Source organism: Choloepus didactylus, chromosome 18, assembly GCF_015220235.1.
Source record: "Choloepus didactylus isolate mChoDid1 chromosome 18, mChoDid1.pri, whole genome shotgun sequence".
NCBI lineage: Eukaryota > Metazoa > Chordata > Mammalia > Pilosa > Megalonychidae > Choloepus > Choloepus didactylus.
Genome location: NC_051324.1, coordinates 45,157,813 through 45,174,165, shown reverse-complemented (window position 1 = coordinate 45,174,165; position 16,353 = coordinate 45,157,813). Strand labels below are relative to the sequence as shown.

At 58.5% G+C, this 16,353-nt stretch overlaps 1 protein-coding gene across 10 annotated transcripts in view; it reads left to right on the top strand.

Annotated features, from left to right (window-relative positions):
• The window catches only part of CACNA1G (calcium voltage-gated channel subunit alpha1 G), a 64,153-nt gene extending 54,813 nt beyond the window's left edge, over nucleotides 1-9,340 (top strand). For 7 of the 10 annotated variants that reach the window (XM_037808716.1, XM_037808717.1, XM_037808723.1 and 4 more), the window contains 8 exons: nucleotides 7-140; nucleotides 413-483; nucleotides 631-709; nucleotides 806-927; nucleotides 1,154-1,492; nucleotides 6,116-6,293; nucleotides 6,616-6,785; nucleotides 7,990-8,724. In XM_037808716.1, the coding sequence (XP_037664644.1) occupies nucleotides 7-140; nucleotides 413-483; nucleotides 631-709; nucleotides 806-927; nucleotides 1,154-1,492; nucleotides 6,116-6,293; nucleotides 6,616-6,785; nucleotides 7,990-8,724 (1,828 nt within the window). Of the gene's footprint in view, nucleotides 1-6; nucleotides 141-412; nucleotides 484-630; nucleotides 710-805; nucleotides 928-1,153; nucleotides 1,493-2,152; nucleotides 2,297-4,222; nucleotides 4,358-6,115; nucleotides 6,294-6,615; nucleotides 6,786-7,989 lie in introns of those variants that run through there. The other 3 variants (XM_037808725.1, XM_037808718.1, XM_037808724.1) reach the window with 3 other exon arrangements.
• Nucleotides 9,341-16,353: the final 7,013 nt, after the last annotated feature.

The following is a 16,353-nucleotide window of genomic DNA, read 5'->3' as shown; positions in this document are numbered from 1 at the left end:
TTCCAGGTGGAACCAGCTGGACCTGGCCATCGTGCTGCTGTCCATCATGGGTATCACGCTGGAGGAGATCGAGGTCAACGCCTCGCTGCCCATCAACCCCACCATCATCCGCATCATGCGGGTGCTGCGCATTGCCCGAGGTCGGTGCCCGCCGCCACCCCCTCCCCCTCCCCCAGAGGGACCAGTGTGGGGGGAGACAGCAGGGGTCAGCTCCGTGGCTGGCCAAGGACTGGGCAGCTGCGGGTTTCCCTGGGTCTTTCTCCAGCCTCTGCCAAAGGGGAAGGTTGGGGGGCTGGACTGAGGGTGTTGGGGGGCCACAGTAGCCTGGTTGGACCAGAGCAGGCCACCCCAGCGGCCTCCACCCAGCCCTGGCTCCGGAGGTGCAAGCTCACGCCTCTGCCCTGTTCCGCAGTGCTGAAGCTCCTGAAGATGGCTGTGGGCATGCGGGCGCTGCTGGACACGGTGATGCAGGCCCTGCCCCAGGTAGCTGGGAGGTGGGGGTGTGGGCGAGGGGGAGGACTGCAGCTTGGGGAGGGGGGTACTCTCCAGAGGGGCAGGGGGCTCCGGGAAGCTCTCAGGCTGACTGGGAGACCCAGCGGCACCTTTTCCGTTTCTTTTCCTCTTTTCCAGGTGGGGAACTTGGGACTTCTCTTCATGTTGTTGTTTTTCATCTTTGCAGCTCTGGGCGTGGAGCTCTTTGGAGACCTGGGTGAGTTAGGGTGGGGGTGGGCGGAGGAGCCGGGGCTGGCGACCCAGGGGCTCCTGGACTCACCTGGGCGTCTGTTCCCTTTGCCTCCTCCCCCAGAGTGTGACGAGACGCACCCCTGCGAGGGCCTGGGCCGGCATGCAACCTTTCGGAACTTTGGCATGGCCTTCCTGACCCTCTTCCGGGTATCCACTGGTGACAACTGGAACGGCATCATGAAGGTGAGCGCCCCCCACCGGTGGCCTCCCGGGGGGCTCGGGCCCAGCAAGCAGCGTGGTTCCTTGGGAAGAGGAGTGGGCCATCTTCTCTCCCCGCTCCCAGGACACCATAGCTCCCTGCTGTGCCTTCTCCTCCCCCAATGCTCCGTCACCCCGGTGACCCGATTTCCCATGTCACCTCCCTTTGCTGCTCCCACACCAGCCTCACCCCTCTAACCCGCCCCCCCAGGACACCCTCCGGGACTGCGACCAGGAGTCCACCTGCTACAACACTGTCATCTCCCCCATCTACTTCGTGTCCTTCGTGCTGACAGCCCAGTTCGTGCTGGTCAACGTGGTGATCGCCGTGCTGATGAAGCACCTGGAGGAGAGCAACAAGGAGGCCAAGGAGGAGGCCGAGCTGGAGGCCGAGCTGGAGCTGGAGATGAAGACGCTCAGCCCGCAGCCCCACTCGCCGCTGGGCAGCCCCTTCCTCTGGCCCGGGGGCCCCGACAGCCCCAAGCCTGGGGCCCCGCCCGCCGCAGCCCACGGCCGAGCAGCCTCCCGGCTCTCCCTGGAGCGCGCCACGGTGAGTGATGCCCCGCGCTGCCTGGCGGGGCCCAGGAGCAGAACGGCCACACGGCAGACCCGAGGGCGCCTCCTGGGTCCTCCGCCCCTCCCCACCTGGATGCCAAGGGGCAAGCAGCCCCTGCCCCCTCCCGGAGACGGCTGCCCACTCTCCCTCCCATGGGGTCGTCCCCGGCAAACCGGCCGCAGCTGTGCCGACTCACCCGTCTCCTGCTCCTCCTGCCTGGTCTGGCAGCCCCTTCCTGGCTCTTAGGATCAAGGCTAAGATTTCTGTTTCCTTCCTGTTTCTTTCTTACCCTTGCCCGACGGCCATCCTCTGTCTTCCCTGCCCCTCCCCCTGTCCGACTCCCTTCCATTTCCCCATCCTTTCTACTTGTTTTCTCGTTCTTTCTCCGTCTCTCTCTCTGGGATCTTCCCATCTTCTGTCTCCCATCTCTCCTTCCACACCTTGTCTTCCCATCCCCCTTTCTGCCTCTTCGTTGCTGCATGTGTCTGTGTGTGTCTGTGTGTGTGCCTGTGGTGTGTGTGGGGTGCTTGTGCTATGTGTCTCACCCCCTCCTCCTCTCTCTCGTCAATCCCCTGCCACGACACTTCCCACCACTGCCCCTCTAACCCCGATCCCCTGACTCTCCGGCTCCCTGCACGGGCTGGTCCTCCCCAGGACAGACAGCTGTTTGACACCATATCCTTGCTGATCCAGGGCTCCCTGGACGGGGAGCTGAAGCTGATGGACGAGCTGGCAGGCCTAGGGGGCCAGCCCTCTGCCTTCCCTCCCGCTCCCAGCCCGGGCGGCTACGACCCACAGGTTACTGTGCCCCCATGCTGTGTCCCTCCCCGACCGTGCTGGGCTATGCCATGCTGTGCCGTGCTTCTGGGGAGCCTGGGGGTGTGGCCTTGCTCACTGGGGATCTGGAGAAAGAGCAGCCTCAGGGCCTCAGTTGAGCTTTGTGCTTGGCAGGGAGCAGCCAAAGCAGCCAGGAGTTCCTCCAGGCTGGGATCGCCCTCTGGTACACATATTTGGAGGGCAGGGATGCTGAGATCAGAGATGGGTGGGTGGAGGGGGGCTTGGAGGGAGGAGGTGTGTAAGGAAGAATCTGGAAGAGAAAGGGAGGAGGGGGCAGAAAGCAGATTGATGGTGAGAACTTGGGAGGTGGGGTGGGCAAGGTGCTAGATCCAGGGAGCTCCAGGGCCTCTGGGGATAGCGTGGGAGGCAGGGGCCCATGGAGGGCCACGTAGGGTCACAGTTCATCTCTTCTCCTTGTGTCCAGCTCCACTCCTTGACCTCTGCTTGGTGGATTTTTAAACTGTGGAGCTCACTGGGCATGACGAATATTGTCAGTGAGCCATGGATTTCAGGAAGACTGACCTTGTCCTGAAAGGGCACAGGGGTGGATTTTGGGGACCTTGGTGTGAAATGGGACTTGGCGTCCTCCCCCAGCCCAGCATCTCCTCACAGCGCCATGTAGTTTTTCTTCCCATCTAAGCCTGGGTCTTCTGCTTTCTGGGGTCCTCTTGCCCTCATCTCCCCCTGTGACTTGTCTGGCTGCCCTGGACCCCCTCCAGTTGTCAGAGCACCCCACCATCCCTCCTCCTGGGTCAGGGGCTGCAGGCAAGGCATCAGCCCCCTCGGGGAGCAGGGCCGCCCTGGCAGACCTGGAGTGGGGGCGAGGACACAGGTGTCAGCTGGAGGTAGAAAAGCCCAGGCCATCTGTCGGGTGGAAGGCAGGTGGGCGGGCTCCACGTGCCCGGGGAGCCTTCGGCCCAATCCAGAGAAAGGGACGGTGTTCCATGTCTGGGAAGGGACCTTGCCCCCAGACCCCAGCCTTCTGGTTGGGATTTAATCTCAGAGAGGGACTGGTGACCATGACCCTACATCAACCAGTGAGAAAGCAAGTCTCTTCCCGAGGCCTCTCCGTCCTAGAGGAGGCTCAGGGGGAAGGATGGTGGATGGGAAGAGGCTGTGGTGGGAAGGTGGTCAGAGTAGCCAGCTTATCTGTGAGGGTCCATAGGCACCGAAGACCACTCCCCGCCCTGTCCGGCCAGATGGCGTGGCGGCCCACCGAGCGTGCCCAGTGCAGGCCAGCGGGGAGAGCATCTGCTGGGGCCGAGCTGGAGCGGGCGGCGGGCTGCAGGCGGGTGGAGGAGGGCCCGGGAGGGGAGCAGCCAGATTCTGGGGGCAGGCCAAGTCCTGCCATGCTTTTGGAAGCTGAGAGAATAGGCAGAAAACAGCCATCAGATTGGCCACATTGTCCCTGGCACCCCCCACACTGCTCTGTCTGTGCCGGGAGGAGAGACAGCGCTTTGCTGGCCTTTTTTTTTTTCCCTTCTTCTTTTTTTTTCTTTGGTATCATCTTTGTGAGAGTAGAAAGCCGTTCGTCCTCCCCGCTCCCTCCCTGGGTGGTGGTGGTGTGGGAGGGGGCCAGAAGGTTCCTGGGGCGTCTTTAGAATGTGTTTTCTGTGTCTCCCGCTTTGTCAGCGTTTGCTCTGGCTCTTTGCTGCCTGCCGCAGCCTCTGATGAGAGCAGGGGTTTGAAGTGGGGCTAGGGGAGGCGCTGCCAATTCATTTGGGAAGTGGGTGGGGGGCAAGAAGGGATGCCTTTTCACCCGAGCTTTGTGAAAACGGGAAAAGGGGGTGCTGAGAGTGTGTGGTGTATGTGTGTGTGTGTGTATGCACGCATGCAAGCGTGTGCCATCCTGGTTTCTTACGCCTGACCGTCTTTCTCCTTGTCTAGATCCCTCTAGCGGAGATGGAGGTTCTGTCTCTGACGTCAGAGATTGTGTCTGAACCATCCTGCTCGCTAGCTCAGCCGGATGACTCTTTGCCTGATGACACTCACACACTCTTACTTAGTGCCCTGGAGAGCAATGTACATACAAACAATCCTCCACTGCCCTCCCCACCCCGCTGCGCCCCCACCCCATGGGCCGGGCTGGCTGCAGGGCTCCAGACACTAGCCTCCTGGGCCTGGGGTCCGCCTCCCCTCACTCTGCCCCCAGGCCCCCCAGGGGCATCACCCAGCAGGCACTCTGGTGCCCGGTGCCCCCGTCTTCGCCAGCATGCCTTCTTTCAGGTCCCCCACTGTGGGAAAAGAAGTTAGAAAAGATTAGGTGGGGGCCCTACCTGGAGGTTATAGGGGTACGGTTGTAAAAGGGTTAATCCAGACACCCAGGAGTGACACAGCCCAAAACAGAGGTGGCATCAAGCAGCTGACCCCAAGGACCTGCAAGCTGCAGAGTCAGCCCCTGTGTTTGAAGCCCTCTGCACGCCAGCCCTCCCCCTCCCTGCTCCCCTCCTTCCCATCTCCCCCCAACATGAGACATTCACCACCGCGTAATGGGTGAGAGCGACATCTGTACCGCCACCGCCATGCCCTTCTCCACTGGGGGCTGTTCTTGTGTCCTCTGTCACTGTCCCTGTGTGTCTTTGACTCCCTGCCAAGGGTGGGGAGGTGGGCCTTCTTTGTGCTTTAACAACTCCTTCACCCTCTCCTCACTCCCTAGCCCTGCCTGATTGTGAGCAGCCCCTCCTCCCTTCCTCTTGCAACATAAGAAGGGGTGGGGGTCCCCTCCTCTGAGCAGGGCTCAGCTGGTGCAGGGCCTTTACCACAGGCTGGGGTCCCTAGAGCTCTTGAGGTGACTGGTAGCAGTGGAGCCTGGGGCTGGAAGGGACAGCAGAGGATCCAAGCTGTCCCCCAACTTAGCCAGTCAGAACCCTGCTGGGGCTGCTTTCTTGGCTGGGCCTCCTTGGGAACTAGGAATGGAAGGTTCCAGGCATCCTGAGGGGGAAGAGGGTCACAAGGAGGATGGAGTTATTTCTTGGGAATAAGCCCCATCATCAAAGGCTGATTATTGCCTTTCACTGAAACAGATGTAAAAAGCCCACTCTCACCCCCAGGCTGTCCTCCAGGGGAGGAGCTGCGTTCCCAGGACCCAGGACTTGCCCCCACCCCTCCCTCTTATGCCTCGTCACTGAGTATTGGTGGGGGGAGGAGATGGGGTGGGTGAGCTGGCCGTGACATCCCCCTGGGCTTCCTCCATCCATCGCAGCAGCCCACATTTCCCCAGCCAAGGCCTGGCACTGTGATTGGAGCCGCCATTCAGAATGGGGTAGTGAAAGTAGCCTCTGCCCTGCAGGCTCCCCTGGGCTGAATGGGAGGGTCCCCCTCCCCCAGCCCCCACAGACCCAGCACCCAGTAACCTTGGCTGGGGACTGTGGGTGCTTACTAGAGGCCCCAGGTCCGTGCCCTCTGAACACCCAGCTCCCTCCAGAGCCTCCAAATGGGGCCTCGAGAACGAGCCCTCTAACCGCCTGCAGGGCTGGGGCCGCTTTCCCTGCTTGGGTGCCTCCCCAGCCCCTCCACCGTCCCTGCGCAAGGCTCCGAGGCTCTGCCTTGCTGGTGGTGCTCTCCATCCCGCCTTCCTCCCCGTGTGGAGGGCCCATCTGTGTGTCTGCCCCTTTTCCCGACCACACTCATGCCCGTCACCTCGTTGAATGGGGAGGGGATGGGAGGGGGGCCTGGGGCGGGAGGTTCTGGTTTCTGTTGTCCAGCTGTGCCTCAGTTACTAAATCTGGATGCCCGGTCCCCTCCCCTTCCTCCCACCTCCCTCCCCTGTTCCTTTTGCAGATGAAACCACACCCTGAGGAGGTGCTGGTCACCCTGGGCCCAGACCTGCTGACTGTCCGGAAGTCTGGGGTCAGCCGAACGCACTCTCTGCCCAACGACAGCTACATGTGCCGTGATGGGAGCACTGCCGAGGGGTCCCCGGGACACAGGGGCTGGGGGCTCCCCAAAGCTCAGTCAGGTACCAGGGTGGGGACAGGCTGACTTGGCTCACACAGGGAGACCCCATCCTTGTCTAAGCCCAGTCCTGACCTGCGGGGGGATTAAGCCAGCAAAAGAGGTCTTGCCTACATCTGGGGAGCCCCCAGCCTGAAGCGGGGTGCTAGCCCCTGCCCGAGGGAGCCCCCAGCCTGAGGGGAGTAGCTTTCACTCCATGGTGTGGGTTATGTGGGAAGGGTGGAGGCCCTGACGGGGGAGGGAGAGTGTGAGGGGGAACTCAGGAGGGAGCCAGGACTGGCTGACCCTCCAACTCTTCTCTCTCCCTACTACCCACCCCTGCCCAGGCTCTGTCTTGTCTGTTCACTCTCAGCCAGCAGATACCAGCTACGTCCTGCAGCTTCCCAAAGATGCACCCCATCTGCTCCAGCCCCACAGCACACCCAGCTGGGCCACCATCCCCAAACTCCCCCCACCCGGCCGCTCCCCTCTGGCTCAGAGGCCACTCAGGCGCCAGGTGAGAGGGGCGCAGGGACCTGGGGGCTGGGCTCTACTGGCAATCTTGGGCTATTGGTGATGGCCATTTGTTCTGCCAGCAAACATTTCTTGCGTGCCAGTGATGAGCCCGGTTCAGTTCTAGGTGCCAAGGACACAGCACTGAGCAAAGCAGAAGCTTTGGGCTTACACCTCCTTTTTACAATGAGGAAGACTGACGGCCAGAGGGGGCCATGGTTGCCCAGAGACACACATCGAGTCAGGGCTAGAACCCAGGTCTCTGGACTCCACTCCAGAGCTGCCTCCCTGCTATTCTCTGCACTTTTGGACCTAGTAGAGAGGCCCAGGCAATTATTATTATTATTATTAATCATTTTGTATAAACAATCTATCCCCACCATGTAAGTGTTTCCATTTTTGGCCAAGTACAGGCCCACCTTCTGGAGCCCACCTTCCAGGGGCCCAAAGCAGAGAGGTTCCTGCAGCTGGGTGAGACCTGTCTGCCCACCTGTGACACGGCCACAAGCCCACGTCCTGTGTGTGCACTTCTGAGTGAGTGTGGCCATGTGACACTCTGCTCCATCCTGTGCCCTTGGGGAAGCAGGCAGTCACTCATTTTGCACACAGTCCCTGAGCAGCCTCTGTGTGCCAGGCCCCAGGGACACAGGCAAATGGGCCCTGGCCCCTGCCCTCCAGGAGCTCACAGGCTAGTAGCAGAGACGTACACGTCATCAGATAGATGGTGGCACAGCGGGTCCCAGGTGCTGTGATGCTCATGGGCATGGAGCAGCAGGGAGCACAGAGGAGGAAGGGGTCTGTCTGACTTGCAGGTAGAGATGATCAGGAACTGCATCACCAAGGACCTGGGTCCATAAAGTTGACATCAAGGGCAGTCGAGGCCAAAGGAATGGCCTGTGCAAAGGCTGGGAGGCTGGGGAGCAGAGCTGGCCTGGGTGCTTCCTGGTATCCCAGGGGTTGGGGGCTGCAGAGAGCTATTGCTTCAGGGTTTGCAGGAGAGAAGATGGGGCTTGGGGTGGGAGGCACGATGATGACAGAGATCAGGCTGCAGGTGGCCCCCATCTCCCCAAAAGAGCAACTACCTATAGCCCTGAAAAAAAAAAAAGTCTCCCAGCTGCCTGGGGTTCAGGAATACCTGGCTTGACAGGTAGGACAATCCACAGTAGAAAGGAAGTCCCCCGGCTGAGCCTTCCCTTTATCCCACACAGGCAGCAATAAGGACTGACTCCCTGGACGTTCAGGGTCTGGGAAGCCGGGAAGACCTGCTGTCGGGGGGCAGTGGGCACTCCCCACCTCTGGCCCAGGGCACCTCCTTCTGTGGCCGGTCGCACATCCAGGTGCTGCAGCATTCCCGCAGCCAGAGCAAGATCTCGAAGCCGGTGCCCCTGCCAGCCCCCTGCCCAGGCACAGAGCCCAGCTGGAGCAAGGGCCCACCGGAGACCAGCAGCAGCTTAGAGCTGGACACGGAGCTGAGCTGGATTTCGGGAGACCTCCTGATGGTCAGCAGCCCGGAAGAGCCCCCATCCCCACGGGACCTGAAGAAGTGCTACAGTGTGGAGGCCCAGAGCTGCCAGCGCCGGCCTGCGTCCTGGCTGGATGAGCAGAGGAGACACTCCATCGCCGTCAGTTGCCTGGACAGCGGCTCCCAGCCCTGCCTGGGCCCCAGCCCCTCAAGCCTCGGAGGCCAGCCTCTCGGAGGGCCTGGGAGCCGGCCCAAGAAAAAACTCAGCCCGCCCAGCATCTCCGTAGACCCCCCGGAGAGCCAGGGCCCTCGGCCCCCAGCCAGCCCTGGGGTCTGCCTCCGGCGGAGGGCTCCGCCCAGCGACTCCAGGGACCCCTCGGCCTCGGGGCCCCCTGACAGCATGGCTGCCTCGTCCCCCCAAAAGAAAGACGTGCTGGGGCTCTCTGGCTTATCCTCTGAGCCAGCAGACCTGGACCCCTGAGTCCTGCCCCACTCTCCCACTGTCCTTTCTCCACTGGGTGCCAAATCCTAGCTCTCCTCCTGGGCTCTGTTCCTGAAAAACGTTCCACATAGACACCAAGGAGTCCTCGATAGCGCTGGGTCCCGGGAAACCGGCATGAGAATGGCTGCCCAGGCCATTCCGACTCCAGAGAGAAAAGGAAAGGCCCAGTGCAGCTGAGGTTCCCGACACCGGACACTGTTGGGAGAAAGCAATACGTTTGTGCAGAATCTCTATGTATATTCTATTTTATTAAATTAATTGAATCTAGTATATGCGGGATGTACGACATTTTATGACTGAAGAGACCTATTTCCTTCTGCTTTTATGTGTCTCAGAATATTTTTGAGGCCAAGGCGTCTGTTTCTTGGCTATTGAAACCTGAAATAACCAGTCTAGTCATATTCCCTCTTCTTGCAAAGCACAAGCTGGGCCCACAAGCGCGTTACAGCCCCGATGGGGCCGTCCTCCGTGGGGAGCGAGAACCGTTTTGGAAACTGTAACGTAACTTATTTCCTCCTTTAACCGTGTCATCATTTTCTGTAGGGAAAAAAAGAGAGTGAGAGAAAAAGAAAAAAATGAGATTTTACAAGTGAAATGGAACCTTTTTATACATACATACATACATCTATATCTATAATAAAGTAATTTTCCATAATAAAAAGTTAATCACGGTCCAGAGTAAAAGCAAAGGGGTCAGAGAGTTAGGTGTGTCCAGACGGCACTGGAGAGAGATTCCTGGGAGTGGGGAGTTGGGGATGGAGGGGGAAGGGTTCAGAGCTGCCTCTGTGTGTGTCTGTGTCTGGGAGGGAGAGAAAACCCAAACGCCCCAGCCTTGTAGCCTCACCTCCCAGGGACAAGGGAGAAGCCCTCTGCCTGGCCGAAGGCTGAGGAAAGGAGCCTCCTCCTGCTTCTAGCAAAGCTTTCTTCTTCCTCTTAACCAGGCATCCCTGTGAATGTGAGTAATTCCAGATTAACTCTTATTTCTGCTGACAGCTCTCAAGCTCACTGAAAGCTGGAAATTGGCATAATGAAGCTGTCTTGGTTGATGGGGCCCTCTGAGGCTGGGGGAGCTGCCTCAGCTGCTGTGGAGCGGGATCTGGGGGGCAGTGGGGTGGGGGGGACAGGGCCTCTGGGTTTTCTTCCTGTGGCTTCTGCCAGGGGTTTGCCACGCTGCTGGCTGGGTGGGTGACCTGAGCGGTCTGGGCTTCAGCCTCCCACCTTGCGGGACTCGGCGGGCACTGCCCCATCGGGGTCTTGTCTGCCCACCTGTCCACTGGCCCTGGGACTAAGCTGTATAAACCAGGGTGGGCTGCTCCCCAGGTGACCCCCTGGTGGAGTTGGTAGGTTGGCGGGCAGCCAGACTGCTGAGTGAGGAGCCGGCCCCCTGGGGGTGATGAACAAGGCCCATCAGGGTGTTCACTGTGGCTTGCTGCTGTCTGCCCAGTGGGAGCCAGCAGAGGAGGGAGGGGCAAGAGCTGTGGCCGACAGCCACTCTGGTGCTACCATGGGCAATAGTCTCTTGTCTGAAACCCTGGTGCAAAGAGGGGGTGCCCCAGGGTCCGACCGTGGGCTCCACCAGCCTGTCCCCTGCCAGCCACCCCCAAACATCTGCCTCAACCCCACTCCCTTAAACCCTCCCTACCCCCCTCACCCCCAGGGCCTTCGAACCCAAGATACTTGAAACCTTGACCACAGCCCCTGTGTGAACTTGGCAGTTGGGAGCTGGGGGTGCCCGGCCACTGGGTGGTGGGCCAGAGGCTTTGTCCAACCCTGTGTTTTCCCTGTGCTGGAAGCTTTTGTAATTGCTCTTTTGGACAGAAACGCTACCACTCCTTGAAGCAAACACCTGTTTTTATCCTTTCAGGCTGTGCAGTGAGGTCCAACTCTTTTTCCTCTGGCCTCCGTGGGTGGGAGAGAGGGATGCTAGTGGGAGCTGCCTGTTTTTTCCCTTTAAAGCAAAGCTGTACAGAATTCCTAGAGTTTTGTCACCTGGGTCTGCAGATGAAGCCTTTATATTTTTGTAGAATTCTGCAGCTGTCTGTTCCCTAATGAGGGTGGGAGATTTGGGGAGGGGAACTCTGAGGTCTTTTTTTCTTCTAGTGGTTGGAGGATTCTAGGTCAAGGGGAAGCCAGAGAAATGGCCCGCAGCCCCCTCCCCTCCATCCCAAGCCTCCCTGAAAAACCTCCTTCTCCTCTCTGTCAACAATGCAGCAGCATCAGAATACTGTGGCGTTACGGGGTTGACTCTTAGCATTCCTGGTTCTTCTGGGGGGGCCCTTCCCCAGCCCCCTCTTCCCAGTAGGAGCCAGGTCAGTTTGTTTGGGGGTACCCTGGCTATGATTTGGGGTTGCTCTCTAGAGATCTGCAGTGGTCAGCCTGGGGAACAGGGAAAAGCACTCCTGCTCTCTCTGCCACCCCCAGCAGTGGACTGGTGGGTTTCTCAGCAAGGGAGTGGCCCTGGAGGGGGCATCTTGGTAGCGATGCAGAAATAGTAATAGCAGAGTCAGTGTAGATATTTGAGGGGAGAGAATTGTGACCTCTCCCCCAACTGTGTAAACTCTTTATCAGTGATGGAAACTGTTGTGTCTCATTAAAAGGGTTTCAAAGTGGAAATAATGACAGTGCTTAATCTATTAACAGTAATAATAATGGTGAGGCTAACCTCATGGTGCTTGGCTTGGGGGCGGTTTGGGGTGAAGGAGGCTGGGTGGGGGAGCCTGGTAGAAGTGGCAAGTCTTGGTTGAGGGCCTCCAGGGACAGGGTAGGAGCTGGCGGGGGGCTTCAGGAGTGTGGGGGCTTCCAGAGGGAAGACTATCTCCCTTGACACTTCAGCCCTCAGCCTTCCCTTTGGGGGTTCAGAGGAAAATGTGCCAACGGCTGCAGGCCCCACCTCAGTCTTGGCTGCTTCTGTCTCCTCCACCCCCAAGACTCCAGGAAAAGGTCTTTCTGGGGGTGGGGGACTGGGAAGAGGAGCAAGCTGAGTGGTGCTAAAAACAAACCTGAGGCTCATATGCAGTCTCTCACTTACTCCTCACAACACCCTAGCAAGGGAAGTACCATTGCTTTCCTCATTTTTCTTGGAGGTGAAGGGTTCAGAGAGGTCAAGTGACTTGCCCAAGATCACACAGCTGTGTAGTGGCACAGTTGGGATTTAACTTCAGGATGGCCAACCTCCAGCCCACTGGCTTCACACTACGCCAGTCTCCTCTCACTGTGGAGGGAATGGGACATGGTGGGAGGAATCCTGCGCACAAAATGACTCGCCGGGGAGGAGGGTGTGATTTCCAAAGCCGTCATATTCGTGTTCATAGAAATGTACACACATGTTCCCAGCTCGGTGTACTCAGAAGCTTAGAGAGGCCCACTGCCTCCCACCCCATAGGATGCCTGCCTTCGACCAAAGGGCTCAGTGGGGAGGGGAGTTCAACCACGGGGGAAGGCGTCCCTCAGCTCTGGGAGCTTGCCCAAGGGCTGGCCATGTCTGGCTCTGCCATCACTCCAGTTTCCCAGGCACCACCCTTGCCTGGCATGGCACAGCCCTTTAACCCATGCCACTGCTCTATGTCTCCTCCCACCCCCTCTCTCTTCCTTTACTCCTACTCAGGCCAGGCCACACCCACTTTCCAAGCAGCCTTCCCCTCCATCGTCCCCCCCAGCCCCTACACCCCACAGCTTGGTGCCCCACGGCCTCCCTGCCTGCCCCTCTCCTGGGCCAGCTGAGATGCCCAGCCTGTGGGGTTGGTGACAGTGGCGCAGTGAGGGCAGCCGACACCAGGTGGCAGCACAAGACACCCTGACCTGGTGCCACTCTGGTTCCCCTCCTGCAGAAGGACCAAGCCAGCCAAGGGCACCAACACTGATGACACCTTCTATGGGCAGGTGCCCTGCAGAACCTTCCAAATGCAGAACGGGCAATGGGGCAGAACGACGTGCCTGTGCGTGGGGAAGCCCAGCCTGGAGGCCCGGCTGGCCACCTGCTGAGCCCGTCTTGCCAGTGGCTCCTGCTAGGGCCAGTGGACCCACAACAAATCCCAGGTGGTGGTTCCCCAGGAGGGAAGTTAACTCTTGAAAGTGAGTTTGGTTATGGTCTGGCCTCCTGCTCTAGGGGCAGAGCAAGGGCGGGTCAAGGAGGCAGCTACTCCAGCAAGGCTCTGGGAGGGAATTCCGCTAAGAGCTTTGAGACTCTTTGTCTGAGCTCTGGTCCCAGTGTGGGAGCTGCGGAGTGTGGCCCAAGGAGCTAATTAATTCTTGCTTTGCAAATTCCTGAGTTGGGTGCACATGCATGTCAAATCAGATGCAAAAGCAGTCAGGTGCAGAGGGGTGGCCTGGGTGACCTTGCTGAGGGTCATAAATGCAGGACCAGCAGGACCCTACCAAGCTGGGGTCTGGAGAAAATAAACCTTGTTGCATGAGAGGAGAGAAAGGGCAGGCTGGGATTTGGGAGCTGAAGAGTGGTTTGGGCCTCCAAGGAGCCACAAGGGGCTAAAAGGAATCTGGGAGTGAGGTGAAGGGGAGACCAGCCTGGCTTTGCTACTTGCTCCCCTTCCCCCACCGTCTTGCCTGTTCTAATCTGACTCTCCCCTTCTGCAGCAATTCTTGTTCCCGGGTCTCCCCATTCCCCGTCTCCTCCTCGCCCCCGCCACTCTGTTTTCTTCTGCTGTCTGCTGTCATTCCTGCTCTGAGCTGTACCTTGCAATTATCTTATCTTTCCATCTTGCCAGGAAATCCCTGATGCTGGGTTCCCCTGGGATGCTCACAGGCGGGGGAGGCGCGGCACATGCTCTGTCCATCCTGCCTGGAGCTGCAGTAGGTGGGGAGGAAGGATGGGGCTTGGGCTACTGAGGCTGGGGGAGGTTCGGTCCATCTCTGTGCTGCAGGCCGACCCACAAGGCCCCCCTGGCTCCTCTCGGGAGCCCTCCAGCTGGAAGCATCTGGTTTGGAAAACTCAGAGGCAGAGGGGGCAGCGCCGACTGCTGGGGCTGTACCTAATGCCACGGTGACCTTGCCACCTGGGGGACTTAGTTGGCCAACAAATGTTTCCTGAGGATCAGCTTTGTCAGTCACTGTCCTGGGTGCTGGGAATACAGAGATAGACAAGACTCAGTCCCTATCTTCAAGGCAATCACTGTCCGTCTTCTGGCTATCAGTGATTACAGTACAGGGAGAGAAGGTTGTCAGATGAAGGGTCTCTAACCCAGGAATGGGGCTGGGAAGGTAAAAGATGGCTTCTGGGAAGGGAGGTCTTGAGCAAAATCTTCAAAGATGAGCAGAGTTTGCCAGGTGCAGGAAGGGCGGTGGGGTGTAGTGGGGAGAACATACCAAGCGGCCCTGGAGGTGGGCCAGGACACACGGTGCAGCAGCTAAGGGAACAGGGCATGCATCCTGCCCAAGGAGCCCGACACTCGGACGAGGCTCTGAGGCTCTGCCAGGACGAGCAAGGCCACCCCAGACAAGGTGTGGGACCTCCCTGGGCCTCAAATGTCTTGCTCTGCTGAGAAAAACAACCCAAAGGGCAACATACTAGGACCACTATGGTTATTAGTGCAGGGCTGGGTGAAAGAGAGGCCAGGAGAACATCAGACAGGAGGGGAGAGCCCCTAATGCCTCAAGAAAGATGGGGTGTCCATTGACAGATGAATAAATAAACAAAATGTGGTGTATCCATACAAAGGAATATTACTCAGCCATAAAGAGGAATGAAGTGCTGACACAGGCAACAACATAGGTGACCTTGAAAACATTGTGCTAGGTAACAGAAGTCAGACACCAAAGGACACATATTATATGACCCCATGTGTATGAAATATCTAGAACAGGCAAATCCATAGATACAGAAAGTAGACTAGAGATAACCAGGGTGAGGGAAATAGAAAGAAGGAGTTATTGCTTAATGGGTGTAGGGTTTCTGCTTGGGGAGATGGAAAAGTGTTGGCAATGGATAGTGTTGATGGTACAAACACGTAAATGCAATGAATGCCAGTGAATTGTATACTTAAAAATGGTTAAAGTGGCAAATTATATGTCATATATGTCAATACCATAAAGAAAAATTCAGCTATTAAAAAAGAGAGAGATGGGGGAAGGCAGGCATGGCAAGAGGCCCACCGTGATCTCAGAGGCTCCCACCCAGGCCTCCTGCTTGGGAAGGGCTCTCTAATGGCCAGACAAAAAGGCTGGGCCAAAGGAGATGGTGCCTCAGCCCCAACACTGAAGCCAGAACCCAAGGGTCCTGGCCCTACGCTAGAGTCTAGCCAGTGGATGGCCTGGCCAGCCCAGGGCTGGAGGGTCACGGGTGGGAGATCTGGCTGGCCCTGGGCTTCCCGTCTCAGGAAGGAGGCCTGTCTGGGGAGCCCACTCCCAAAGAGGCCTGAAGGAAAGTCCCCAAACTCCCCAAGCCCAGAGCCAGCCTCCCTAGTTACCTAATGCCTATGACCTCTGCAAGCCTTAGAGAATGGGAGAGGAAGGACAAGCAGAGGATGCAGGTGGGGGTGGGGGGCTAGGAGGAGGTGGGAGTCACAGAGAGGCCGCATGGAGGACATGGTCTATAGGAGTCAGGGAAGGGTGGCAGGAGGATTCCCAGCTGCTCAGTCCATGGAATCCTAGACTGCAGGGCTGGCAGAGATCTCAGATGGCATCTTGTCCAGGTTGCTCAAAAAACTGAACCCCAGAGGCATCGAGGGGCTTGTCAAGGTCACACAGTATACAAAAGGCAGTGCCCGAGGCATGGAGGGGGAATTGCAGGTGACTCATCGGTCCCTGCCCTTGGGGACCTCTCAGACTGGTGGGAAAGACAGATTCTTTTCACCGCTAAATATAACCCAAGGCACACTGTGACAAGGGTGTGAAAGCTCTGTAGAGTCTTCTCCCCAGAGATAGGGAGGTGAGAGGGTGGAGAAGGGGGCAAAGAGGGGCTCCCGATCCAGCTGCCTTGTCCACTCTGCCCCACCCCCTCCCATGCCCACACAGATCTCTGTTGGAGAGACTTCCCCTTCTGGTGACTTCCTGCCTGCCCAAAGGAAGGAGAGGGGCTCGCTGCTTCTGCGCCCGTCTTGCTGGAGCCTGCCCATGCCTGCCGCTGAGCAGCCAAGGAAGGAAACACCTTCTTCTTAGAACAAGTGCCAGGGAAGGAATCGCCAGGGTGAACAGGGGCAGACCCTGCAGATGGGGACGTGGTGGGGTGGGGTGGGGGGCAGGGTGCACAGGGGTGGGATGGGCAGGGGAAAGGCTGGCCAGGGAGGGTTCCTTCTTAGTCCCAAGAAAAAGTAGGGGGTTTGCCTTCTGGGTCCCTGTTAGGTGAGAGAGGGTGGCTGGGAGGGTGGTATAGAGAGGGAAGGAAGGAAGGGGGAGAGCTCCTAGCCTGGCCAGCCTAGGGTGAGCAGGATATGAAGGCCACTGATCCCGAACCCATTTTACAGATGGGAAATATGGAGTCCCAGCCTCAGGAGGAAGATGCTAGCGGAGGGCTCTTCCAGCTCCCACCTGACCAGGCTGAAGTGGAGGAAATTAAGTCATGTTAGGTCCCTACTAAGTGGGCCGGGCAACCAGCTTGGCACTTTATATGCCTTTCTCAATTAATCCTCGGAGTAATCCTATGAGGTAGGCACTGAG